At 40.3% G+C, this 27577-nt stretch overlaps 1 protein-coding gene across 1 annotated transcript; it reads right to left on the bottom strand.

The window, feature by feature from the left end:
* On the bottom strand, window positions 1–27577 carry PPP1R3A (protein phosphatase 1 regulatory subunit 3A; the record flags this gene model as incomplete). The annotated part of the gene is made up of 4 exons (XM_082007806.1): window positions 1–2613; window positions 4827–4963; window positions 5076–5134; window positions 26784–27577. The coding sequence occupies 4 exons, from the start codon at window positions 27575–27577 to the stop codon at window positions 88–90; spliced, it is 3516 nt and encodes a 1171-aa protein (XP_081863932.1). The 3' UTR covers window positions 1–87.

Genomic DNA, 27577 nt, shown 5'->3' with positions numbered 1-27577 from the left:
CAGTGAATAAGCTCATTAAGAGTGAAAATGCTATGGAGGGATTGGAGACTATTGACCATGGATCTTGAGCACAGTTGACACAGACTGTTATTCCTTCTTGACAGACTCCTTGTTTCTTCCTCCTTCGCAGTATAGCCAATACAAGGAGAACAGGTAGAGTGCAAGACAAACCATCAAATCATAGTGGTAGAGTGTTGCAGCAAATAGAAGAAAGAAGAAGAAATAAAAGATTTTGCAAGCAATATGTTTTAAACCTGGAGACTCACTAGGTGACTTAGGTGTTTCACTCTTCTGGTTAGGAATATCTGCAGAATCAGAAATGTGCTGGCTTTCCTTCTGTGAGTCATCAAGCCAGTTTAGCATTTTCCCCTCAGTTACTAAATGGTCCGATTGAGAGCCTGTCCCTCCAACTTCTTCCGTAGGCTTACTAATTAAAACCTCTGGCCTTGACGACTTCTCTTGTTTGAACTCTGCTTGATGGAAACATTGACCTATAATCCTTCCCCTTCCTTCTCTGGAAATTGCTATGTCTGAAGTGGAAGGTACTTCTTTTTTTTCAGCTTCAAGAGAGAGGTTTTTATTAATATGTGTCATTTCATTCGGTAGACTTAAATCGCACCTTGACTCAGCAGCAACCTTGTCAATGAGTTTGAATTCAAAGTGTCTATACAGATGCTCCATACCTCTTGCCACAGTGGACTCTTCAGAAGATGCTGCTGAAGAGCTTTTATAATGGTAATGGGGCACAGCATTTGTACCAGAAGGTGGCATTTTTGTTTCAGCTTTAGCAAGTAAATAGGAAAGTGTACCAACATGGCTTTCTTCCCTGCAGATCTCATCTGCCTCCCCACCGTATAGATGCTTCTCAGCACTCGGGGGACATTTAGATACTTCTGAACATAAGCCCTGCCCCAAACCTTCTTTCTTTCCTGTAGCAGAAGCCTTTACTGCTTCTCCTACAGGTAAAACACTGCCGATGTCTGGTTGTGTTTTGGCACGTTTTTCCCTGCTACTGCATACAGACGTCGTTTCTCCTTGCGGTGTTTCATGTACGTGTGCATTATAAATATCTAAAACCGATTCCTTTTCAAATTCAGTGTCATATAATACACCCACTGTGTTGAGTTGACAAAGAGCATAATGTGAACCATCATTTCTCCCTTCATGTGTATCAAACGCCGTTTCCTTTTCCTCTGTGGGCCTGTCACTTAGCACAGTCTCTTGAGGTAACTTAGCAATTACTGCTTTTTCACTGGCAGACATTTTTTCTGGAGCACTTTCTGATGTTGTTTTAATTATATAAGCTGTACCTGCCTCTGCTTCCCCTGTAGTACCCTGCTCGGAGACAGAAGACTTCTCACAACTCTCTGCCTCCTGGCAGGTAAACAACTCCTTTGTGGAAGCCGCACTCCGAGGCCCTGTGTTCCCCCTCGCTCCCCGCCGAACCTCGCCCCCCGACTCTTGCCACCTCTGCTCTGCGGGGTTTCCTTCCCGTTCCTTTCCTGCCGGTCTCCCTTTATTTGTGTTGTCTGACTTTCCTCTGTCTTTTAACCTTGTGAATCCTCTCTGTTCCTGAATGTCTTCGGCTCTCTTTTCATCCCCCGGAGAGGGTGCAGGCCTGGGTGCCTGTTTGTTGTCTTCGGCTGACAGAGGCGTTGTGTTCAACGCTTTGGCAGCATGTTTTCTACGTGACTTGAGAGGCTTGGGTGCTTCCTCCTCACCGATTAGTGCTAAGTCTGCTACTTCGATGACTTTCTTCTCCTTCCCTGCATCAGCGTTACAGTTCTTTCCTTCACTAACTCCTTTTTTTTGCGTATATTGGCTTTTTGTGGAATCTATTGAGACATCAGCATGTGCAAAAGTGTCGGCATATAAATCTCCTCTTAAATGTACCCGAACCTTGCTTTCAATCATCTTGATTTTTCCTTCATTTTTGTCAGTGTCTGACAACAATGAATCCAGAGTTTGGTGAGACATTTGTGGTGCCTGGTGCTCCGGAGCTGGATTAGCATTGCCATCCAGCATCCCTGCTATGCATGCCTTTAATTGCATGGATTCATCATGCTCTGGAGAAATGGTTTCTGGTCTCGTTTCACGGGCCCCTTTCGAGGTATCAGCAGCATCCTCACTGATGAATAACCTCTCCATCATCGTACTTCCTGAGGCACTATCTGTTTCACCTTTTGAAATATCCATGTGGCACCCTCCTTGTCGGCTCGAGACAGTAGCTGTAGTATCGATAGCCTCATTCTGCTTTGTCCCAGGAAAATATTTTGCCGATAAAAGGCTTTCACTGGTACCAGTACTTTCCAAAGAGTGCTCACCGCTGTTAACCAAGCCAGCATGAACATCCTTCCCTGATGGCTGACTATCATAATTTCTTAGGGAACACTTAATGTTATCTTTTAATTCTCCTCCTATCTCTCGTGAAGTGTTTTCAGATGAGGAACTGATGGGAACAGGGTGCCTCAGCAAGTCACTGTTTCTTTCTATACAGGTTAGCTTTTTCTCCAATCTTTCAGTTTCAGTTGGAAAATTAACTGATTCTGTTGTGTATAAATTCCTTTCATCTCTGGAAGAGGTACCTCTAGCTCCTGTGAAGTGCTGATTTAGCTGAAACAATAGAATAGAAAAGAATGATCAAAAAGCACTTTGCAAAAATATGCCAAATGAAGGAGGCAGGATTTTGTTATGGAAAGTTTTGTTTTCGGTAACAAAGCTTTTATGGAAACGTGTTCCAAACCATTTGCAAAATTTGCATTGTATGTATTTTTTAACATAGGTAATGAGCTTTATGGTGGTGCTGAAAGGAGCAGGAAATAAAATAGCATTCAGAACCCTCTCTCTTTATTCATGAGTTCAGTAAGCTGCTACTGCATTTTATACAAATTAAACCTGAAGAGAATATTCCCTTCAAGGGAGGCTAATTCATTCTCTACACACTCGGTTCTAGGTTTGGAGAGACGGAGGGGTGGGGATGGGGGGACTGGCGCTTAAATGAGGGCATTGATACAGTACATCAAAGCCTGGTAACGTACAGTATTGTCCAGTAAAACAAAGACACATTTCACACTGACAAATACTGTAAGGATTATCTGTGCTTCATTTCTCTCAGGGACTATTTTACAGGCTTCAAACCAGACTGTTTTTAGACAATCTGGTAAGACATGAGTTGGAAATGAGATTAGCAAAGTAAAAGGCCAGAAACTAATCACTCTCCCTCCTAGCTCCCAAATATCATATGGTATTTTTCAACCATGCCTGCTTGTCATTGCACTCTCTTCTCACTTTAGCATAGTCACACTGATAGCACTAGCTGATCAATTAGAGGCTAGCTTCTTGGGCACCCCTTTATGCATTTGCACTTGCTGTAGATACCCCCATTACAGTTTCTCTTATTAATATGTTTTCTGCAAAGCCTCTGCAAACTATTAATAGTAAAACGTCACTCAAAGAAAAGTGAGGGAACTAATGTCTCTGCAAATTCTGTTTTAATGACCCTCTGCCAACCAGTGCTCAAGTGTATTTGAGTTCTTCGGCGATGCCAACTGTCAGGATTTAACAGCGAGATGCCTGTGTTTTTTTCCCCTCCTCATAACTGACATTTGCATGATCTCAATAATTATATGCAAATCTTACGATTTCCCCTTCTTCTCACATAAGGCTCATGTTACTTGTCAACTGCACAGCTGTCTTGTGAGCCAATGCCTGTGCGTTTCAAAGATTTGGTTGTATTTCCATCTATTATAAGCCTTCATTGTTTAATTCATTAAAGAGCGCATAGTGTAAATTAACATCTAAATTATAGCTCCCCCTTCATTTATTGTACGGACAATCCTGGCAATTGATAAACAAACGGTTATATTTGATCCTGCTTTTTGTGACAGGGTGGACTGAGAACAACAAGGGATTTTAGAAGTCCTCCTTTTTAGGTTTTACCATTTAAAAAAAAAAAAGGAGATGTTGAGTTTCAGGCAGTGAAAAGTCCCACAATAAGCAACAATTTTCAACTTTTTATAAGTAAAAGACAAGAAAAAATTACATTCAAATAAGAGGAATTTATTCTCTAGCAATAAGAAAAAAAAAAGAATGGTTCTCATCTTCCTCTCCCGTCTGATTCGGCATTCACATTTTCACAGGTGATAGCTATTATAATCTATGATTATGAATCTATGCACCCAAATGATATGAGCTGAGAACAGACACTGAGAATAATAGATTGCTGTACATGTCTCATTTATTGCCATTTTTTCTTTCATACTGAAAAATGCAAGCCAAACCGCACACACCCATGCACACACAAAAATCCAAATAGATTGAATGTTCACTGAGTGTGAAATTTATTATAACAAATTTAATGTCAAATACTGATATAGAAAAATCTGCTAATATAAATATATTTATTTATTTTGCTCATATAACATGCTACATAGTTATCCTCTGAAAAACCCCAAAAGCAAACAGTACCGTAAATAATTTTACCCAATATAAAGCATTTAAGAATATTCCCATACTAGAGACTAGGAGGAGAGATTTTTGAAATGCTACTCTTCTAATTCCTTCAAACTGTCATTTAGAGCCTCTGGTAAAGAAGTAAAAGGGAGAAGTAATTAATTTAAGACCAGAAAAAGTTGCTGCACTATACTGAAATCAAAGCACCTTCTATTGTTGAATCAGTTAGAGATTCAATGAAAGTACAGACCAAGGCTTTACATTTGTAAATTAGTACATCAGTCAGCTCTGTTAAATGGGGGCATTTCACCAGCTTTGAAGCATAAATGGATTCATATCATTTAATACTGTAGATATAATTGTATAACACTTACCAGCAACTCCAATTCTTTTTCATCATCTTCGTGATCACCCTGGTTGTATTCTGCATTTTTATCTTTCATATTTTCATCAGCTGGTTTGGTGTCTTTGTATTCTGCTTCCGAATAAACAATTTTTGGGATGTTTGTGTCTGAAGAGTTAACAAAAACATACTTGAATAATTTCCATGAGGTTGTTTTTCACACTATCTTTTTTAATTAACATGTGCAGTAAGGAAGAACTAATTAAACCGGGTGGTGTACCTGAAGTCCTTGAATTATTCAATGTGTCATCGTCAGACATTGCCAATATTTCTTCTTTGCTGTTAAACAAAAAGAAACTTCCTGTGTTATTCTGCAAAATTTATTGTTCTAATTCCTTTTAGACTCAGCTATAAAGACTGCTAGTTCACTACACAAAATTTTGAATGTTGTTTGAAATTCTGAAAATAACTGCTTTATAAAATGTAGCTTTTTTTGAGTGACCTGATATTAAACCTTGGTCAAAGAAAGAATTGACCAAGAAAATGAAAATATGGACCTTCAGATTACATTGCAAAGCTGATGGGTTTTCCCAGGCCTTTCCTGGGAAAGCAGCACAAAGGTGATTAGATGGGTCAGTGACAGGAGAGCATAACTTTGGGGTCAGGCAAGGGTCTAGAAGGATATATGCGTTCAGGAGACCAGGCCTCTCTCTCGCTTATATTTTTCAAATTTTTATATGTATACAGAGATCTCTGAAAAAGACATCTTTGTTACCTGAAATAAATCAAAAGATTCTCCCTGAGTATATAGAGTATAAATCCTGTTGCTAAGCTATGCCTGGCCAGCAGGAACGAATTCTGCGTCCCTGCAGCCAGTATGATTCTTGCGGTTGCTTTGCTGGCTGTGAAAACAAAGGCCAGGTCCCAAACACCACAGAGAGATGCTGAGTGCCTGCAGCCCCCATCAATATCAATGCAAAGTGATAGCAGTTTGAATTGTGTGCTTATAGGGATGTAACCTTTAATGGAAAGGGGGGAAAAAAAAGTAAAAAGAATGTCACTTATGTAAAATGTAAATTATTATATCACTCCTAATGACTTCTCTATGAAGAGCAATCTTTTTCTGTAGGTCTTAATTTATGCGTTTTTCAACCAGCCGTCCACCTCTGTTACTGAAAATTACTTTCTAATTTTCAAATATTAATCTTTTCCCCTTCTATTTTCTCCTAGTGTCTTTCATTTGAATTGATATAACATTAACTCTGCCACCTAAATGCTTAATTCAGAAGGAGGATGCTAAATTTATACTCTGTTAAAAGAACCTAGACATCTACTGTCACCAACTTTTTAAAATCCAGCCTTTGTAGGGTTTGCCAGAATAAAGCAGACAGAAGATCCTGCCAGTCTAACATCTGATTGCTGACACTGACCACCATCAGATCCTTCAGGGGAAGATGTAAAGTTCTTGTAGGAAAATACTTGGAGTAATTTGCACTGCCTTATTAAATTTCCTCTTCGCCTTTTGTTGTTAGAAGCTGTCCTTGAACCACAAGATTTAACACTCTCTCAACAGTTCTTTTTTACCATTAATTGTAAAAATGCTGAATATTCTTGATAGCCATGTGAATGCCATGTCACTCTTGAATTCTGGTACACTCACAGCCTCCGCACATTTCTCACTCTCCTACTCACACCGAGTTGCACTTTCCCCTGCCAGCAGTTGCTGTAACCCGCATTTCATCCTGAAAAGGCTGGCAGAGTCAGGCCCTTATTTTTAGTAGGTCTGTGGGCTTTTTAAGGTAAATCTGCTTATTATTTATACGCAATTTTCTTTTTTTTTTTTTTACTGTTCAAATGCTTATCTTTAGTGTTACATCTAGTCCCCAGTTTTCCTCTGTCCTTTTGCATCTTTTTCACTCACCTGCTTCCATAAGCCTAGACACTGTGTAGGCTGGCGCTTAGCCATGAGACAGATGCATCGAAGCACTTACGTGCTAGTCAGGTGTCTGCAAAAGCCCCGAATTAGGAGCCAAGACATGTATAACACATGAGCTGAGTGAGTCACCCCAAAATAACAATCCCAAAACCACATGGACACAGCAGGGAACCTTCTACTGCTCTCCAGTGGGGAAAAAAATTGGGTCTCAAATCTTCTCTTTGAATGTAGCTGGCTACCTGCAGTGTTCAGCCATGTGGATGCAACTCTTGGGAAGCAGGGATGGCATCTTTTGCTGCTGGAAGGAGCCCTCATCTACTTTGTAAATAAATGGAGTTTGACACAGTTTTTTCTTTCAAGAAGCATTCTCAGAAGAAGGGGAGCTGTTGATGTCCATAACTAACATAATAGTCTACAGGCAGCCGGAGCTCGTATCCAAGATGCAGTGGCACTTGCAGCTTCTATCACACCCTACGTGATTAAAAACCACACTGTACACACATCCAAAAAATACCCAAATTACCAGGCTGCAGACCATCTGGGGAGAAACTGGAGGGCAGGCTTGCCTGCTGCTCTTGAAGTCGGATGTACAAGCAGTTGGATGTACAAGCAGACCTAAAGTTACCCTTTAGCTTACTCTTCATTCCTCGGAGGAAAGACAAACATGGATTTTGTCCCCTGTTCCCCGTGTTCCCCATCCAGTGATTATTTTTGGTTTTGCCTAACAACTTTTCAGTGTAAAATATAGACATAGCCTTTGAATAAGGATGCTAAGGAGGAGTACCTATTTTCTGAACCTTTAAATGAACAGGTATAAAACTGCTTCAAGCTGGATGCTTATGGGCGTGTGCCAGGATGGGCCTTACCTTACCCAGCCTGTGCTCAGGCAGTCGTGTATATCACCCCTATCATCAGCAGTGAGAGATTAACACGTCTGAAGGGAGATTCGTTCCCTCTGCCATGGACATCACGAGTGAGACGGAATGACATATCCTTCGAAGGAGCTTATTTGCCTCTGGAGGAGACTGACCATAAAGGGAACCTACAGTGACTGCCTCAGGCTGGAACCATAAGTTTTAGATAACTGAAATTAGCTGAGTGAATTGTAACTTGTAACTCTAAATTAAAAATGGAACATGGCTATTGAGGTTTAGTGGCTGGGGCTGTAACACCAATGTGAGCCCCTCAGTTTTACTTTTGTTGTGATTAGAGTTGAATTTGTCCTAAACTCTTGTTCTAGTACCATCTGGAGTCCTGGTCCACAAGTTTCTTTTCACAACTGCAACATAGGTAATAAATAGCAATGATAATACAACCTCACAGCCTGGATCTACACTGCGAGGCTTGTGACATAACTTCTTGCATGTAGCACTGAATTTTACAAAGATTGCTTGTTTACAGCCCATTATTTGTGTACACCTGTCCTGCAAATACCTGAGTACAGGGAAAGTCATTGTAACAGATATTTTCCTTATTATACTTCTACATCAGAAATGTCTGACCTCATATAATTATTCTAGTGGGAAATCTAAAATTAACCTATATTAAGGATATTGATACTGTAGTCTTTGAAAATCACAAGAAGCATAAAACAATAGTCATTTAACAGCACTATTCAATCTAAGTGATATGAAGATGCTGAGATTACAGGTGCATAGAACTACAGAACAATCTATCTCAAACATATATGTACACTGTAAAGACTGAAATACTTCCCAAAAGCCAATAAAAATTAGCCCTTCATCAAACAGTGGCAATTAGAAGGTGTTTGTCTAGTTAGTAAGTTTTCTGACTGACTAGTTTTTTTCCATATTTCTCTGAAATAGCTCACTGTCAGAATTCCATGAGTAGAGTTTTTAATTATAATATTAATTAAGTTTTTTTTTACACATTCATTATCTCACTGTGTTGTGGAGGGTGATCTAAATGTGCCTACATTGTGTAGTGAGAGACACAAAATTTCTGTTCTGTTTAAAAACACTTACTTTTATTTTTAAGTGACCCAGGCGTTCTGACAATAATGTGAGCTAGAAAAATCCATGAGTCCAGCATAAGTACCTGTATACCTGCAGAAGCTCACTTGCTTTTTCTCCTTCAGCTGAATGGGGCATATCTTCATAAAGTACATCAGGAACTTAAGAATTTCTACAAGCTTCAAAAAAAATACTTATGCTCCTATGATTCATTCTTGATGGAATTAACATTCACTTGGACTGAGTGATAAAAAGAAAGCCGGAATGAAAACAGATTATCGCTACAATTTTGCATTTAGAAAGAACAAATGGGAAGTTCAGGGACTAGATAGTAGGACTGGAAGGACTGAAAAGTTGATGGACAGTATGCAAAGGAGTTCAGAATTTATGTGGAATTGGCATCCCAAACAGAGAAAAATTGTTAAACTTGAACCCTAAAGATGTGAGTAGATAGACAATGTGCAAGTGATGAGAAAAAAAATTAGCTAATAAAAAATGTTTCTTTGACTTCAAAAAGGGTTGGGATAAAGTAAAACATGTCAAGGCTTTGGAATTAGTCTTTTTAAGTTAAATAGGAATTTTTTTAGAAAATAGATTTTATCAAGATTTCAAATAATCTATGTGTAACCCCACAGTCAAAAGACTTCTCCTAAACTTTTCTACCACAGCGCTACTAGTGGGTCAGAATCTTATAGGAACAGAGATCATACAGGGCATAACTGATTTAGAAAATTATATTATTTTATCCAGTCTGGGAGCGGAACTTGGTGTTTAACTTTGCTCCAATTCAGAGGAGCAGATAATCTCCAGCCCAAAATACTGAGAGACGCAACAGTGGAAATCACATATTGGTTTAAAATCTTTGCTATTCAAATCTATCAAATTGGTCCTGATACTACTGTAACAGTATCAAAAGAGTAGGAAAAGTAGCAGCTGTATTTAGGAAAAAGAAGAGTAGTGTCAGGGCAACTACAGGCCCAGGTGTCTTCAAAAGTTTTTCACAACAGATTTAGAACGAAACTTATATGAAAGAATAAATACAGATAAGTGGAAAATGGCATAACAATGCAGACTCAGCTGATAATATCTGTCTTTGGTAAGATTACTATATTTCCCTTGTCTAACAATCAGCTATCTAATCTATCTGGACTTCATTAAACCATTTGTTGTGCAGCCACATGGGAAATTTATTAATTAAACTGGAGAAGAGGGAGATGAATAAAAGAGCTGGGCGGTGGGAGAGGGACTCGGTGCCAAGCGGGGCCCCATGAGCTGGGCTGTGCGGAGCTGGCAGACGTCGCCAGGGAATTGGAGAGGACCGGTCGTGTAATCAGACTTATTCAGTCATGTTATTACAGACCAAGGCACAAAAAGTCAAAGTTAAATTAATTCCGTGGCACATAGGAAGTTGGGAGACATCACCCACACAGAGGAGGATTGAAAGAAATGGGTGGCCTGGAGGATCAGAATAATAGATAAGGGATGAAATTCAAAATTATAACGTGCCAGTTTATACATTTAGGGACAAGAAGGAGTTTCTGACATAAAATGAGGGCTCAGAAATTGGAAGAAATGGCCAAAGAAGAAAAATCTGAGTTTGTTTTCGGCAGAAAACATTTCCAAGCCACCAGCGTGAAAAGGCTGTGGCAACAAGGCAAAGTTCTGCAGTAATGTGTCAGAGAAGGTGTTCCCAGTAATAAAGATTTCCAAGAAATATTCATGTTGCGGCACCAGGCACTAGTAAGAACTCCTCTGGAACATTTGTACACAATGTTCAAGAACGATCAATTCAAACTGGAACAGGTGCAGAAGAGGACTACAAGAAGACCACCAGAATGAAAAATCTACATTAACCAAGAAGACAAACAGTATTTCTATTTTCAGCCTAGCAAAATAAAGTCTGAGAGGAAAAATAAATGCCCTCTATTAATATAGCAAAGGGGTAAATACCGAGAAGGAAGAAAATATATTAAGCAGCAAGACTCTGTTAATGTATTAATAGGAAGAGTTCACAAAAACATTTGTTGTGGAAACTTAAAAGAAGATTTATAAGCATTAGAAAAGTATATTCTGTAATTTTTCAGTGCAAGTACCAGGCACAAGAAACTGAGAAGCTCTCGGTATGGAAACATGGATATATTTTTGTGAATAGGATTACGCAACACATTTCCAAGGGATAAGACTTCAGGGTCCCATAGTCCCAGTTCAGCCCTATTTCAAATGCTCCTATGCAGCTACACGCCCTGAGAGTTATGCTTCCAGGAGCGCACATTTCACTGTGGAACAGCAGGTGCTTTGGTCCGGTCTGAAATAGGTTCGGGACTATAGCCAGGAGCTACTAATCTCTTCATAATGGGTGACGCTGTTATAGCTTGTCGTGGTTTTAATTCACACACCAATAGTTGGAAAAAGTTGTGTCTGTATATTTGTATAATTCACAGCGCTGTTCACATTTTTCTGTGTTATATCCACTTGCACTAGATCTTAATACCTAAATCACAAGATATTTATTTTATAGAATGTGGGAAAAGGCTAAAATTGTTGGAGTACAGAGTACAGAAAGATGAAAACGTACCTGTAAAACTCTTTAAATGAAGGCAACCTGAATGATTTTATACTATCTCATATTCAAAAGAAAATGTGGGAATACATTATTTAAAATAAAATGAAATTTTAAATTAATGAAATTTAAAGAGGTATAGGAACATTAAAGTATTTAAAGAATATATTTCTCAAATATTTAGTAAAAACATATAAGAGGGAAAGAAGTTTTCAGTACAATGTTATTTAGAAGTCCAGATAGGCTTAGGCTCTCACAGAAACTTCCGTGCTTCTGGTTTTTACTTCAAGGTGGATTCAAAATCAAAATGATCCTCTTCTACCCTGAAGTTGAGGTGAAGCTAAAATGTCCTCATGAAAGTAGCTGGCAAGACTGAAGTTGCTAACCAAACAGTAACTCTATTTTAATTTCAGGTCAGATTTCTAAACCTCAAAGGAGCCTAATACAGCAGCAACCTTCAATACAACTAGTGCTTTTGGACCTAGTGCCGAAAATAGCTAGCCTTGCTGAAGAATGATGCCACTGGGATGTAAACAACATATGAGATCCTTGAAAAGAAGTAGTTAAATGTGTCAGCAATGTTTTACTGAGAAGCAGAAGAGCAAAAAGTAAATTAGTGCAGGTAAGTGCTCAGGTTTGAGATCTCACTGCAGCCGAACAGGAATCCTGCACAGAACTGTAACGCCATGGAGCTGGGGAGAGGAGGGGCACGTGGGGAGGGAAAGGTTGGCGGTTTGGTTATTTTTGTATCGTTAGCAGCAGATATCATGTCAAGAGGAAGTAGAGAAGGATATATCTACATTTATTTAAGAAGATCCAAGCAATAATAAAAATTATGTAAAAAATTTTGTGTGCACATAGGAAGCAGAAAACCTGTAAAACATTTGGTGGAGTTGGGTTAAAAGAACATTGGTGAGAAACTAAATAAAGGATTTTCCACATGTAATTCTAAACTTCAGTGGTATTGTATGCAATGTCATTCAAAACCCATGAATGTATGACAAAATAAATTTCTAAGGAAAAAGGAATTTTGGAAAGCAGTAGAAAAGACTGTATATGTATAAAGCTCTAAACAGAGCTTTAAAGTTCTATTAAATTGTTCGTAAGATACAGTAGCGTAAGAATTCAACACATTTTTTTTACTAACATGACCTTCCCAGAATGGTAAGCTTACTGGAAAGTTACATTTAAAATATTGTTCAATTGATACTGGTCTTAAAATACAAGTGGAACAGGGGAGAAAATCCTAGCAAAACCATTCATGGAGAAAAGAAAATACAAGAAGCAAAAAAAAGCTGTTACTATAAAAAAAAAATTAAAAACATAAGCTTAATTCTGGTCTTGTTTTCATGGTGAGACTACCACTGAAGATACATCCCACCACCCTCCAGGATCTAGATCCAAATCGTGTCCTGACCTCTCTGTCATTGTATGACAACTCACAAAAAGGGTTTGGGAGCCTCCGAGGATGCTGGTGTGGATCTCCGAAGTGCAGACTTTGACTTCTCTTGTGATGGTGTCTCTGTGGTTAATTCTATTCCATCTCCCTCACTGAATTTATGAAATAAATATTTAACAAGTAAAGATAAACTCATTCCTCACCTCCATAAGGCTCAGTCCAAAACTCACTTATAGGGACAAGTCTCCTACTGCTTTAAATTGATGCCTATGTTATCAACTGTTGAAGTTATAGTCTTATAATACAACTGCTACACAATTTCTTATCACATGTGGTTCTTAATCTCAAGCTGTAGTGCTGCCAGAGAATTCACAGCCTAACTCAAGAAGGGGAGGTACAACCTTGGCTTGAAGCCACCTTTGTGCTTCCTACAGCCTTGCCTCATTGTGCCTCAGCACAAGCCAGGGTCTGTAAGGTGGCGTGGAGATGACAAGGAGGCTGAGGTTTATCTGCCTGTGCCCTGGCATAGGAGGGCATATATCTTATTTCTCCTCCGGAGAATTTTTAATGTGGGCCACTGTGCCTGCTGGAGGTGTGTCAGCCTCCCCACCGAGCAATGCTTGACCTCTTATTTCTGGACGCTTGAAAATTCAGAGGCCACAAAATATCTGCAGCAGAGATGTGGCGGGACATCTTTATGTGCAACCACCTATGTGTTGTGGAGAGAAGCCATTAAGCACGTGCTCAACTTCCCAGGAGCAGACCAGTACCATGTACCAGTGCCCTGTAGTGCCTGGCAGTGCTGGCCACTCTGGAGCCAGCTAAGCTGGTGGGCAGCAGGATCTGGTCTCATCCAGAGGTCTACCTGCAAGTTGCACCTACCCAGGCTTTGAGCTCCCTGCGGCTAAAGAGGAGAAAGAGCCTTGATCAAGCTAAGGAGAAAAATCATTGTTATTGCTGGAACTGGTGCTTATTTCTGATGTGTTTACCTGCACATTTTGTCTAAAAGAAGGCAGAATATTATTTTTATGAACAGTATGCTCTCATTTGGAATTGACACTAATGAATGCAAGGCCCTTTCCCCCTCTTGTTTGTACCGTCAAATTAATTAGCTCTATTGTGACATCAGTATTTTTCTCAAGCAGTTCAAGGCTTGAGTATTTTCCTTTCTTTTTCTAAAGGGCATCTTCAGTGCCCTTTATCTACCATAAGAATCATGCATCACTTGTATTTTTCACAACTAATGCTGTTTATTATAAAAACTGATTGTGATGTGAAAATTGTTATACTGTGTGGCAAATTGCCCAAACAATTACTGTAAATGCATGAGCCATAAACTGTACTGCCAAGGACACTGGTAGGTTAGCTCCTATAAAAGAAACAATTAGAGTCTGAGGTGAAAATAATAGAGATGAGATGACAGTTATTGAAAAGGCAGAACATCCAGTTTAATGTTGTAAATATAGGTTTGTGGATTATACTGATGGTTTTAAAGTGTTCATGGCTTATTGAATGGAATAGAATATTACATACTTTAGAATGGGGCCATAATTATTATTCCTTTTTAATTGTGATGTCTGATGCATTTGTGAGCAGTTGTTGAGAACATCCTCACATTATACTGATTCTAGTTCTAAATTATCATCCTGCTCCAAGGGTAGTGGTTTTTATTATTTTACTTTTTTTAGCATTTTGTTGTTCTGGGTCTGTTCTGAACAAAGTATTTTCTCCTGAGGAACTTAGAGTGCTTAGAGGGTTACAGCAATAATTATTTCAGTTTCAGCCTACACACTTCACTGCTTTAAATCATCATTAGAAGTTTCATCCCTCAGCAACTCCTGCTGAGACAGTCTTAAACTCCTAGAAACCATTAGATAAGAATAGCTTATCTCTATAAGAATTTGTATATAAAGGTATTGATAAGAGTTTGCTAGAAATTAAGGGAATACATTTTTTTTCCTGAGGAATCATCTAAATACAGAATAAGGTTTTTTATGATTGCTAAAGAATTTCAATCATCCAAACCAGATTTGCAGCATATGAAGATTAGGGTGCATAAAAAAAGACGTGCAACCTACAAGAAGACATGTTGCGATAGACTATGGTAGATATAAAGAAAATACCAGAAAAGTGACATTAATGAATGAGAAAATTAAACAGTCCTCTGCTCTTTTAAGATAGCACATAGGAATAAAATCCAATGAAATGAACATCAAACATTAGACCCTAGGGTGAGCACTAAACAACTGGACTCAGAATTATGACTGGCCAAGAAGGCAAAGGTGCTGGGCACGTAAAATCAGACCTGGGGAGAGTCTGCCAGGGTTTGGAGGAGAGGACAAGGTGAGCAGCAGAGCAAAGATGGCAACCAGCAAAAGGCAGCTGGTGCCAACACTGCAGCATGTGTGAGCTCTGAAGTACCAAATCTATTAGTAGGGAGGGGAGGGAAAGCAGTAAAGTGGCTCTGAAAGAAAGTTGCAAGGAAACGAAGTCCTCAGCTGTATCACCTTTCAGGGAAACGCCCTAAGTCGTTTTCAGGCTTTTACATACTGCTAAGAGAAGCTGATCTTAACGCTAGGCTGGGGCATCACAGCTGTGTTGCAAACTGGTGGCACCGGGCTGAAGTTCAGGGAGGTGTTGGGGAGCAGAGCTCGGGAGGTGGCTGGGCGGTGGGCCCGGGCAGCTGACTGTGCCCTCAGGCTGCAATAACTGCCTCCTCCGAAAGCTGGAGGTAGAGTCCTGGGAACTTGACCTTAGGTGCGGCAGAAACCAACAGCTGCACAAATTACAGGCAGATGGAGACTGCAAAGAGCGGTGTGAGCGCAGCAAGGAGCATTGCTGTCCGTGCTGACAACGGAGCAAAGGGTGACTGATGCTCAGAGAGCATCGCTCCTCAGTTTTGGGCTCCTAACGCAAGCACCTGAACTTCTATTTACCAGATGGCTTTACCCGAAAATACAGCCAATTCCTACCTAAGAGCATTTTGGCTTCAACTGATCCCTCCTTGTGGAGATGTCATGTTATGCGTGCCTGAACCACAACATTGCTGTTACGTGTCATGTGTGGCAGTATTGCTGCCTTCTGTTTATATGTTTAATTTTTTCAGGAGGTATTTAAAAAATAGAAGCACAACAGAAAAATAATTTAATTGAAACAATTCAGAAAACAGTAATTTAAATTACACTGTTAGATTCCAAACAGATTGAGACCACACAGGAAAAGATTCAGAAATTAAAGCAAAAACTGCAAAGAAGAGAATCGACAGCCATAAATTAATAGCTGTGTGAACATTAAGTAGAAATTACTGAATAATATTTTAAAATATTATGCCAGTACAAGTGATCCTATTAGAATGAAGCCATACATAAAATCAGAGCCCTTATTACAAATCTAGGCAAGGTTGATTTTCTTATATGACCTTCAACTACCAGCCATGTTAGAGAAGGCTCAATCTAGTTCCTAGTAAATAGGTGTCACCCGACAAACAGGACTGACACTAATTAGCTCCCTCGTTGATAGTCAGGACACAGAGGACAGAGGCAGGGCGACGGAGTGACCCGCTCGTCGTTAGGGCGGTAGGTGAGGACATTTGCACGCTGGCATGGCAATGGAGGCTTGCGCTGCAGCTACCATTTTGAAACTACACTGTGAATAGAAGACTGCGTTATCAGGAGAGTCAGTCTAAGCAACCTTCACAAGCATTTTGCATGAAACTAGAGCCACAAAGAACCTCTACTTCAATGTTTGAAATCTGAGGAAGAGAATATTAACCTGCAGTATTTCCCCATCTTGAGGCAATACCCCTTAGTTTTGGTCATCTCAGAGAAAAGGGGCTGACACCAGAAGAGAAGAAAAGGTGGGCCTGAAAAAGGACAATAAAGGACTGTCAGTAGCTTCTAAACAAGTAGCAATTGGAAAGGAAGTTTGGAAAGTGAAGTGGAAAAAGATGTTCAGAATAAGCAGTATGTAGTATGATGATTAATAGTATCGAGGGGGACAATTGATCAAGAGAGCAGCTGTAAGGGAATTTGAGTGTTTTTTCTGAAAAGGTAATTCCCAGTAGGGTTCAGACAATGTTTGTAATAAACCTATTTTTATTAAGATTATTGGATTGGTGCTATCCAGGGGATTATATTTTCCAATTACTAATATTTTCATTTTTCAGTCTTAGTTTATGATTGAAGCAGGGACATAGGTGGCACAGAACAAAACGCATTGGCCTGGTTTGGGATGAGAATAATCATAGCCTCAAAGCAAACAGAGTCCCAAGAAATTAGTCTTTATTTTCTAGCTCATTAAAAAAGACCTTGAGTTTTAATAGCAAAACACTCATACTTTTTTTTTTTAAATATAGATGTATATCTGTACATTTGAAGATTTTAGTGCCATACAGTCTGAACCAGGAGCCCACCAATTTGGTGCCAGGCTCAAACCCTTAGTATAGCCCTGTCTATCCCCAAATCTCATGACTTGGGATAGGTATGAAGACTGTAGAAAAAAAAAATGCATAATGAGACAGTTATACCTCAAATTAAGTTACAGCAATTATAAACAGGAAGATTGCAGCTTTTTTCAGATCCTTTTATAGCTCTGTCGTGATTGTTGTACCTTATTGCGATATCCACGTAACAGTGTTGAAAAAAAACCAATTCAGAAGTCTTTTTACACAATCCGCTTGTTTTATACATCAGAAAAATGCCTAAGTCCTTCAACAGAACGGGCTAACTACTTCAGAAATGGAGAATTTCTTTAGGAAATATTCCCCTGGACAGGATTAGAAGATCTATTGACAGCTCCATTGTGAATTAGAAATGCAGGACCTTACCAGTGGGGTGCCTAACTCCAGGGCCAAGCTGCTGAAAAGAGGAAAAAGTGAGTGAGGAGTCAAGTTTCCTGAGGGTTGGGCTTGGCCTAAGGTCAGAGGATATACTTCTTATGTTACCATTTTTTCTGGAAGGGGCATGATGAAATATCAAAATGGTGTTGTAGAAAGAAGTTGGGGGTGGAGTCCCTCTGGTCTTCTCTTGCTTCTTTCTCCCATTGTTTTAAAAGATGGAAGGAGAGAAAAGCAAGGACCATCAACAGGTCTTGCACCTCTCTCAAGTTGTGTCTATTTTGGATACATCTGAGAAGAAAAAGAGCTTAGCCTGTGTGGCACCTGGTCTTTCCCTGCATCTCACATATAGAAAAAAATACATGCTGTCTTACTGCCACACAGCAAGAAGGCAGCTGTGTATAGGTATCAATATTTCTGTCGAGAAGACCTGGAATATAACCTAGTAGACGCTGCTGCAGTTTTACTAGGGTAGCTGGGGAGAAAGACTGACAAACTCCCAACCCACTAACACAATGTGAAGTGATGCAGGCTTGAACATCTGATGCTTATCATCCAGCAGCCATAAACATTATTGCAGGGACAATAATTATGCATCAAAGCAAAATGTATATTCAAATCCATTTGCTGCACCTAAGTGCAAGGTAAGAAAAACCTGCCAGCTTTACCTAGTTCACATTCAAGTGTGTAGCTCAATGCTCTTCAGTGCTCTTTAGGACTGCTATTAGTAACCAGCAGCAATAAATCTTTGGGTTTAGTGACAGAGTATCAGCTGGTTCCACAGATCAGGAGGAGAGTGGAGAGACAGTCAGAAAACCAAGCCCCCCATTATGCTTTGGCATAGCAACTAATACTTTCTTGCGCGTCACTGAAGGCCCTGGGATCAAATAGCCACTTCTAACATGCTCCTATGGTGTTTAAAAGGTCTTATCTCTTCCTTTGCCCTTAGGCAGGGACTGCATTTAACCTGCAAAGTATTTGTTTGGACCATTTTTTCTACCTTTCCTAACCAAGAAGATAATCCACATTTTATCTTAAAAATACGATGGGCGATTTGTTCTCTGAATTTACAGTGTAGCTGAATGGATTGCTTCAGTTTTAGAGCTGCAGTGCTGTGGCTGGATCATGGGTTAAAGTTCATAATGAGAATAAACAGCTCAAATTACACTGGTAGTGAATGCATTGATTAAATATGGCTCCAGTGCTCTCAGTTAATTTTTCACTGACTTCTTTAAACATCATTTCAAGACTAACATTTAGCCAAGTCAAGGTGAATGTAATGGAACAATTTTTTTCCAACTCAACATTTATGAACTGTGATACCTGAATGGCAGACAGGAGACAGAGTATTGAAATGGTCATTACCAGCCTGGTTCAATTTGCAAAGCAGGTATCTCCCTAAACAAGAGTCATTGAACAATGGAATACAGGAGTTCATTTAGCAGTACATTTCTATTTGTCCAAAGTTCCTTAATCACCGAACTGTCAGTCTCACCTCTGTGCCTGGGGAGATCGTGGTGCAGATACTCCTAGCAGCTGTGATAAGGCACATTGAGGGCAAGGAGGTGATTAGAGATAGCCAGCATGGCTTCACGAAGGGCAAGTCCTGCCTGACCAACCTAGTGGCCGCATATGATGGAGTGATCACATCAGCGGACAAGGGGAGAGCTACGGATGTCGTCTATCTGGGCTTCTATAAGGCCTTTGACATGCTCCCCCACAACATCCTTCTCTATTAATCGCAGAGATATGGATCTGATGCGTGGACTATTCAGTGGATGAGGAATTGGATGGATGGTCGCATTCAGAGGGTAGTGGTCAGTGGCTCAATGTCTAGATGGACATCAGTGATGAGCAGTGCCCCTCAGGGGTCTGTGTTGGGACCAGTACTCTTTAATATCTTCATCAGTGACATAGACAGTGGGATCGAGTGCACCCTCAGCAAGTTTGCAGATGACACCAAGATGAGTCAATTGACATGCCTGAGGAACGGGATGGCATCCAGAGGGACCTGGACAAGCTCGAGGAATGGGCCCAGGTGAACCTCATGAGGTTCAACAAGGCCAAGTGCAGGGGCTTGCACCTGGGTCAGGGTAACCCCAGTATCAATACAGGCTGGGGGGTAAAGGGATTGAGAGCAGCCCTGCCAATAAGGACTTGGTGGCACTGGTGGATGAAAAGCTGGACATGAGCCAGCAATGTGCACTTGCAGCCCAGAAGGCCAACCGTATCCTGGGCTGCATCCAAAGAAGCGTGGCCAGCAGGTCGAGGGAGGTGATTCTGCCCCTCTACTATGATCTGCTGAGACCCCACCTGGAGTCCTGCATCCAGCTCGGGAGCCTTCAGCACAGGAGAGACATGGACCTGTTGAGGCATTTCCAGAGGAGAGCCACAAAAATGATCAGAGGGATGGAGCACTGCTTCTATGAAGAAAGGCTGAGAGAGTTGGGGTTGTTCAACTGGGGAGACCTGATTGCAGCATTCCAGTACTTAAAGGGGGCTTATACGAAAGATGGGGACAGATTTTTTAGCAGGGCCTGTAGCAATAGGACAAGGGCTAATGGTTTTAAACTAAAAGAGGGCAGATTTAGACTAGGTGTAAGGAAGAAATTTTTCCCAATGAGGGTGGTGAACCACTGTCAGAGGATTGTCCAGAGAGGTGGTAGATGCCTCATCCCTGGAAACCTTCAAAGTCAGGTTGGACGGGGCTCTGAGCAACCTGATCTAGCTGAAGAGGTCCCTGCTCGTTGCAGGGGGGTTGGACTAGATGACCTTTGAAGGTCCCTTCCAACCCAAGCTATTCTATGATTCTATGATCCTATGATCAGTGATCTGAAAGAGCATAAAAATAAGCTCCAGTCCTGTAAATATTAACATTCAAGGATAGTTTTACAAATGCAGAGTTCTACAAAGTTCAGTGAGACTCTTGACATTCATTAAATTATTTATTGTGCCTGTTGCAGGTTCAAGTCAGTTGCTGCATTAAAGAGCTCTAAAAGTCAGTTGTAATAGTGTTACAGTATTGGCACGTTTAAATAAGCTGGTGAAATTGTAGCAACTGCAAAAAAAATCTAATAGGTGTAAAGCCAAGCAATGCATGTACAATTACAAGTACTTACTTATTATGGCTGAGAAATGATACTCAGATCAGCATCGGTTTTATATGGTTATGCAAACAAGTGAATAAGCTTTATAGAAACCAATACTTCCCATACATTAGAGCACAAATTTCTGTTCTGTAACATTGGTGAGAACAGTTTCTAAGGTAGATTATGGAAGTCAATGAGAAACCACCAATACTAATAAGATCCAGAGTAAATACTATGCTAAGGTTGCCAGTAAAGCAACGTGCTATTTTCTTATGTTGTTACTCAAAAGTTTAGAAGCTTCTTTTAATATTTCCAGTGCAATAAATGGATGGCACACAGATAGCACAGTTCACAGTCACCAAAAGCAAAAATGAGACAGTTATTCAGTCTTTAGGTACTCTCTAATTAGGAGACCACAAGTATAGTTATCAGGTGTCTATTTTCTCTGTGCATGGCATTCTCATCCATAACTTGTTTTCTTCGGTATTTCTGTGATACCATTCAAAGCCTTATGCCATTAACTTGGATATCTATCTTTAGGGTCTTTAATATATTTCATAGTTCAAATAATAAGTGTGCCCAGATTTTGAAATATTGTCATTAGACAGATAGAAAAAAGACCATTGAGCATAGCTGCTGGCCAAGTAGGATTGTTCCCTATAGAACATTTTTCAACTGGTTTATCTTAGGTTATTTTAAATGACTTTGGAGAGTAAGGCTGTGGCAATTTCCTTAGAAGATAACTCTAGAGTCACTATTAAGAAACATTCCTAATACTCAGCCTCGGTTCCACAGCTTGCTTTTACCCCTCTTGTCTGAATAATATATTTTAGATCACTTTAAATAATTAACCTGTGTCCCCAACAATCACGGTCTTCAAGTACCTGGAGAAGGCTTTTTTTGGTGCCAGTGCTACCTACTTCTACAACTGGCAAAGACTGGCAACGACTAGGAGGGAAGGGAAGGGCTGGGAATACTAGGTCAGACTGAACAGCAGAGGAGTGCTCTTTTTAGCTGGCTCCCTGTGAATGGATAGCTTCTCTAGCAGCTGCTCTTCTGGTAAAAAGAGTGACTGCAGTCACTCCCTAATAATAGCAATAAACTTTAGTCAAATCCCATGTCTGTATGCTGATCAAGGTGCAATTTGTGACTTGAGATGCCAGAAACAACCTTGAGATAAAATAGCAGTACACAAAGAAGACGTGTTTTAACACCTTTTATGCTCTCCTTTTCCCTTTACGATTATGATGTGCAATAATCAAAAAAACAAGGATTAATGGGGGACATAATTTAGATGCTGTATTTTAAATGGACCAGCTGGGAATAATGCAGTCGTTCCTTATAGCAAAGTACATGCGAAGCTATTTCCAAACATCTTCCTCAAAAGTCTTTGGTTTTTTTAATCACACTGTGGGTTTGTGGGAAAGGCGGAGAGGAGCTGATGCAGAACTGCATCTCTGGGGGCAGCCGAGGCCCTGGTCTGCCATCTGCCTGGGGAGACCGACCGGGCACGGTGCAGTCCTGCCGAGCCGGATCTCCAGCAACTCCCTTCCTTTGCCTTCCATCAGAAGGGGGTGAAACAGCAGCTGAAGATGGGAGAATACTCATGCACAGAAGAAATTTTCTCAGTGCCAATTGCTTTAAGACCATTTAGTATTTAAGCTGCTGAAGTTGGCATTGGCGGCCCACAGACCCGGGGTTTTTAACCTCTTCCTTCTCGTTGCGCATTGTACGTAGAGCAGCTCTTGTATGAGCCATCGCCCTATTTTGTGTTCTGTTTTAAAGTGGCACCGCGAAGGGAAGTGAATTGGAGCACTACCATTCACAGAAAGGTAGAGCCTAGCAATTACAGAAGAAAGCACAGGACCAACATCAGTTGAGAGTGCGAGACGCTTGTGGGCTCAGAGAGGTAAGAGGGGGATAACTCTAACAGTTCTGATAAAAATACTAGCCTCCCCCTTTCCTTGTCAGAGGACAGGAGTCCAAGTACACATTTTACCCTTTTGTAAAATGATTCTCCTGCTTATCAGCCATTTTCCTTGTGCTCTTGCTCCCGCTGCTCTCTTGACAGATGGCAAACCAGGACCAAGCACAGAAATGGGGCGCAGCCTCACCAGTCATGGGGAAAATGGTTTGCAGGTCGTTATCACTGCGCCGTGCAGCATGATCTACAGGAGTCTGCCTCATGCAACACACAACCCGTCCCTGTCTGATCAGACCGATGCAGGAGCCTGGGGTCCACAACAAAATCATGTGGTCCAAACCTGAGGACCAGGAGAAATTTGTTTTCAGAATCATTATCCATGTTCCAAAAGCATGACAGTCAAACAAAGAGAAAAGAGTGGAGCTGATACAATTAATTTACATGTTTCTGAATGTTTAGATAAATGTATATATATATGATAGAACTCAGGGCTGTTTACTGACAGAAGCTCTCTGTTTTCCAGTGACAGCCTTAAAATATTATGAGTCAAATTTTTTCCCTGAAGTGTATTTATGAGTATGTTTAAGTTAAATGCACATTTTCAGATAGACTAAAACATAATTTAATTCAAATGTTATTTTTTCAAACTATGTTTTGTGCCTATGAATCCTTTTAAGATCTTCAAAAAACACACAAGTTGTTAAAATCTATGTTGTAAAAAATTTTAGCTTGGACAAATACAGTTAGAAGCAAATACTTTATGAAACTTTGAGAGAAGACTATTTGTTCATGCCTAGACATAGAAGCAAAAGCAAATGAAACATGGAATGAATAGGCAGGACATTAAGTCATGCGGTTCTGAATATCCAAATCTAGACAGTTTTCAGCATTAATTATTCCATGCAGTTTTGCTTTTGTCTATAATTTTTTTCAGGTATGACTTTTGAGGGTTAAGTCCATTTTTGTTTTATTTCTTAATAATGGTGTCAGAAGCCACCCCATTGCCCTCATTCACACAACTTTGTCCTGGCTCATATTCTTAAGGGTAACATGATACAGTCATATTGTGTTTCCCCAGTAACTTCCTCTGAAAGTGCATATTATTCCTTTCACTTAACTAATGCAACTAATCCTCGCTAATGACATTTAATGAGCCACACAAGTATGCCCTAGAGTGGATCAGACTCTCTGCTTAAAAAACATAGTTCTTTAACAGTCCTATTTTTTAACTGAAGAGGTAAATTGCATGTTAAGAGAAAGTATAAATATCTCAGAGACAAGATTTTAAAAAAGAAGTTGTAACAGGTTTCTAAATGTGAAATAGGGACCTAAATAAATGTCCTGTTAAAATATCCTATTCAGATGGCTATAAAGAAATCTTTAATTTAAGATGTCCAGCTCATGGGCATGGATAGCCATATTCCTTACATGCGTATTTATTGTGTGAACCATAGGTAAAATTGTTATTACTTCTGTTTATATCTGTTTGCATTGCTGCAGCGCCTACAACAAGCTAGTTAGGGTCCAGGACCCCCACTTTGCTAAATGTTCTATAAACATCCAGCACAACATGTATAAATGCTGCAGACTTTATCATCTGAACATAAAACAAGAGGTGAGAGAGAGACGGGCTGGTGGAGGAGAGCAGGGAAGCAGGCGGCACTGCTCAACGTGATACGAAGGAGTCATGGCACTCGCACAGCAGCCTCACTTTGCCAATTTTGGGGGGGGGTGTTTTTCTTGCGCTTTTTTCTAGACATCAAAGCAAAGGAGTTTTAATGAGGGTCTGAAGGAGAATAATGGTACTTTTGCAGATGTCTGCAGGGTGTTCCTCCTCACTCAAAGGGGCAACACGTACAAAGACACTTTGAAAAACAAGTGAGCAATGGAGGTTGGCATCTTAGTTCCTTTTAAACGAAAGGCCCTGATGCTGACCTCATTCAACTGGTGAAAGCTGTAACTCCTGTGAAGTCAACGAAATCCCTGCAGCATAAAATTGGTCCTGGATTACAATCTGCCAGAACTGTCTTTCAGAAGCCTTGGTGACCACTGAAACAATATTTCAAAAATACTTCCAGCTCATTTTTGCATTGACTCTAAGGTGCTTTTACATCCTTCTACCATTAAAGAGGGTCTTGAAAGTGCACGTTAGTTAACTGTTTTCCAAAAATAGATAACAAATCTTAATGTAAGCAAGAATCTGACCACTTTAGTTCTAACACCACAAATATGCATGTGTGTATGTGTATTTATGAACAAATATGCATATACATGTATGAAACATATATATGTATACATACAGACACACACATATATACATTCCTCCACAGACTAATTTGGACGGAGAAAACTTTCCACTATGATTAGAGGCAAGGTAATTTTATGTCAAGGAGTAGACATGTTATCTTCTTTTCCATTTTTTAAAATACCTCTCTGTCTGACTTACTTCTAATACATGTAAAAGAGGATCACTCAGAAGAAACGCTTCTACAACCTATGCTAGCACTTGGCATGTCACAGGAGACTTCAGGGAATTAAACTCTTAGGAGTCATTTGACCTTAGATGTCCAATTGTATCTAAATTTGCAGGTCAGTCCTGAAAGCATCTGGAGGCCCAGGGCTCACTAAATTAAGACTCAGCTCACCGTGCCCATCATCTGCTCCATGCGGGCTACCTGAACTCAGGCTGAAGTCACACTGCCTGCGGTATTTGATATCACGGCCCTTCTGCAGGGGATCTCAGGCTATCTTATTTACCCAGAAGGGGTCGTATGACCGTTCTTGAAGGACAGGAACGACGTACAGAACCAGGCACAAATGTCAGTGTCTGACCACACCGCAGGTAAAGGCACCATTCCCCCTGTTCTGACGTACCAGGATGTTCCCCCATGGGAGCATCATCCTGGTGGCCCCAGAGCTGGCCCAAGGGCCACTTACCAGGAGAGCTTTGTGGACTGGCTATGAATTGGGTCTCAGGTTAGCCCCAGGGCTTATCTTACACCATGGTGTTGGTGCGGGCACTAAGCTGTGTTGCGCACCTCTCCTCCCAGGGCTGATTTGTGATTAGGACTGGCAGAGACTCTCAGCGCAGCAAGTCTGGGTTTTGGGAAAGGAGGTTCTGCACATGGGAAGCCCTGGCTGTCTCCCTTCTCCTTAAGCTCACATCACTGCTGCAGTTTTGTTCCCCCTTCCCCACCGGTTCAGTCCAGTGGAAGAGCACTAGGGAATCAAACAGCACCTGGAAAGAGTACACAGGAACTAAAAACTCAACAAGAATTCAGTTCTGGGATCTAAGTATTGCAAAGGATGCTGCAGCTAAAATATAGATTCAGTTCTGCAGAACTCCAACTGACTTATAGCAAATTTGGTGAGCAAAAAATTGAGAACTAGATTTTTGCAGGAAACATTGTTTTGCTTACAGAAAGCAGAGGAGTTTAAAACAGATTAGGAAGCCAGAAGTTACTATTCCTGAGTGTCTCTCTCTATGTAGACTTAAGTTGTAAGTTAACCACCGCCACTTTATAATTAGCGTAGTTCTTGCCTACTTTCATTTAGAATAATATGAGATAAATTCTACATATCTTTTTTCTTTAATATATTACCAATTCTGCCTTATAAATCATTACTCATTTCACCATTTGTGAAACAGAAACTACAATCAGTGGCAGGAAAAGGAATTATTACCCTAATATACAACTTGCAGAATAGCCCAACCACTTGCAGAAAAGTTTGTACCAGCTATTCTAATTGCAATAGGATCCTTCCCTGAGTTATCAGCTTTCTGAACCACCAGTGCCCCTTCCGTTTTAATCGTTGCATGTAGAGAATGGAATATGAAATAAATCATGTGAAAACTCAGGATTTGTTTTGCTTTTAAATTTTTGTTGACTTACCAAGGAAGTGGATGTAAAGTGTTTTAACTGTACAGCTACCTCAGTCTGTAGCAAAGCTCTCACTGATGTCAGCTTAATTTATATCCTACAGAGATCAAAATTGGTACACAGCCCATAATTTATAGACCCTCATACTACTTTCCAAATGAGTAGCATGCATGCCACGTATTAAAACTATGATCCAAACCAACCTGTCTTTGGAGAACTACTGGATGATATATACAACAGCTTTACTGAAAACCAGTCTCGGTCTAATTTATCATTTTAAAAAAACAATAAAAGAAAACAGCATGGGCAGTCTTAGCTCCAGCAAGCACACTTAGAAAGTTAGAATTAGCCAGCTATATTGTAAATTACCAAAAGTTAAGGTGTAACCTCACCTGCTCTGCGTCGTCTTTAAGCAGCCTTTAAGATGTCTATCAGTAACCTCTTTGTGTGGTTTATTATCCCCCTTGGACACAGTTTCTTTCTTGTGACAAATCAGTGTGTAATTCTTGTCCTCGTTGTTTGCCCAGAAGGTACCAACTGATGTCTCGTAGCGTATACAGAACTCCACCTTAGCTCCATCTTTCTGGTAAGGAGGCACCAAAGTAATCTTAAAGCAGAACTGATCTGTTTCACTACCACAAGAATTAGGCATGAACTCTGCGAGGATATCGTAATAACTGAGCCAGTTATTCAGCGTCATTCGAACATACACCAATTTTTCAAAGGATACATTGAGGACTCGTATAATGCCGTTCATACAGGTAATCCCAGGCAGGAACACGATCGACTCTAACACCACTTTCTGCTCTCGCACTTTTTGCAAAAGTTCTTCTTGCGAAGCAGGTAACGTAAACAGTTGAGAGAAAAAATATTCATCCTGAGGGAAAACCTCATCTTCAATGTCATCATTATGTCCTGTATTTGGAACTTCCCAGGTATCGAACTCTTTAACGGACACAAGATCAAACCCAAACGCATCAGCAAATGAAACTTTTCTTGCAATGGTGGTGGGGGTATCTGCCTCCTCTTCCTCTGAAGAAGCAGAATTCCGCCTTCGGGGAAGTGGAGAGAAACGATGTTTAACGTCAGGTTTAACATCTTCATCCTCTGAAGAGAAATCATTTACAGTGGGGACTTCTAATAAGTTAGCCCTCCTAACCCGACTAGGTCCTTCAAAAGACTCCAT

Source organism: Phaethon aethereus, assembly GCF_964289735.1.
Source record: "Phaethon aethereus genome assembly, chromosome: 1".
Lineage (NCBI taxonomy): Eukaryota > Metazoa > Chordata > Aves > Phaethontiformes > Phaethontidae > Phaethon > Phaethon aethereus.
Note: the sequence above shows the minus strand (reverse complement) of the source record. Positions and strands in the feature narration are given on the sequence as shown.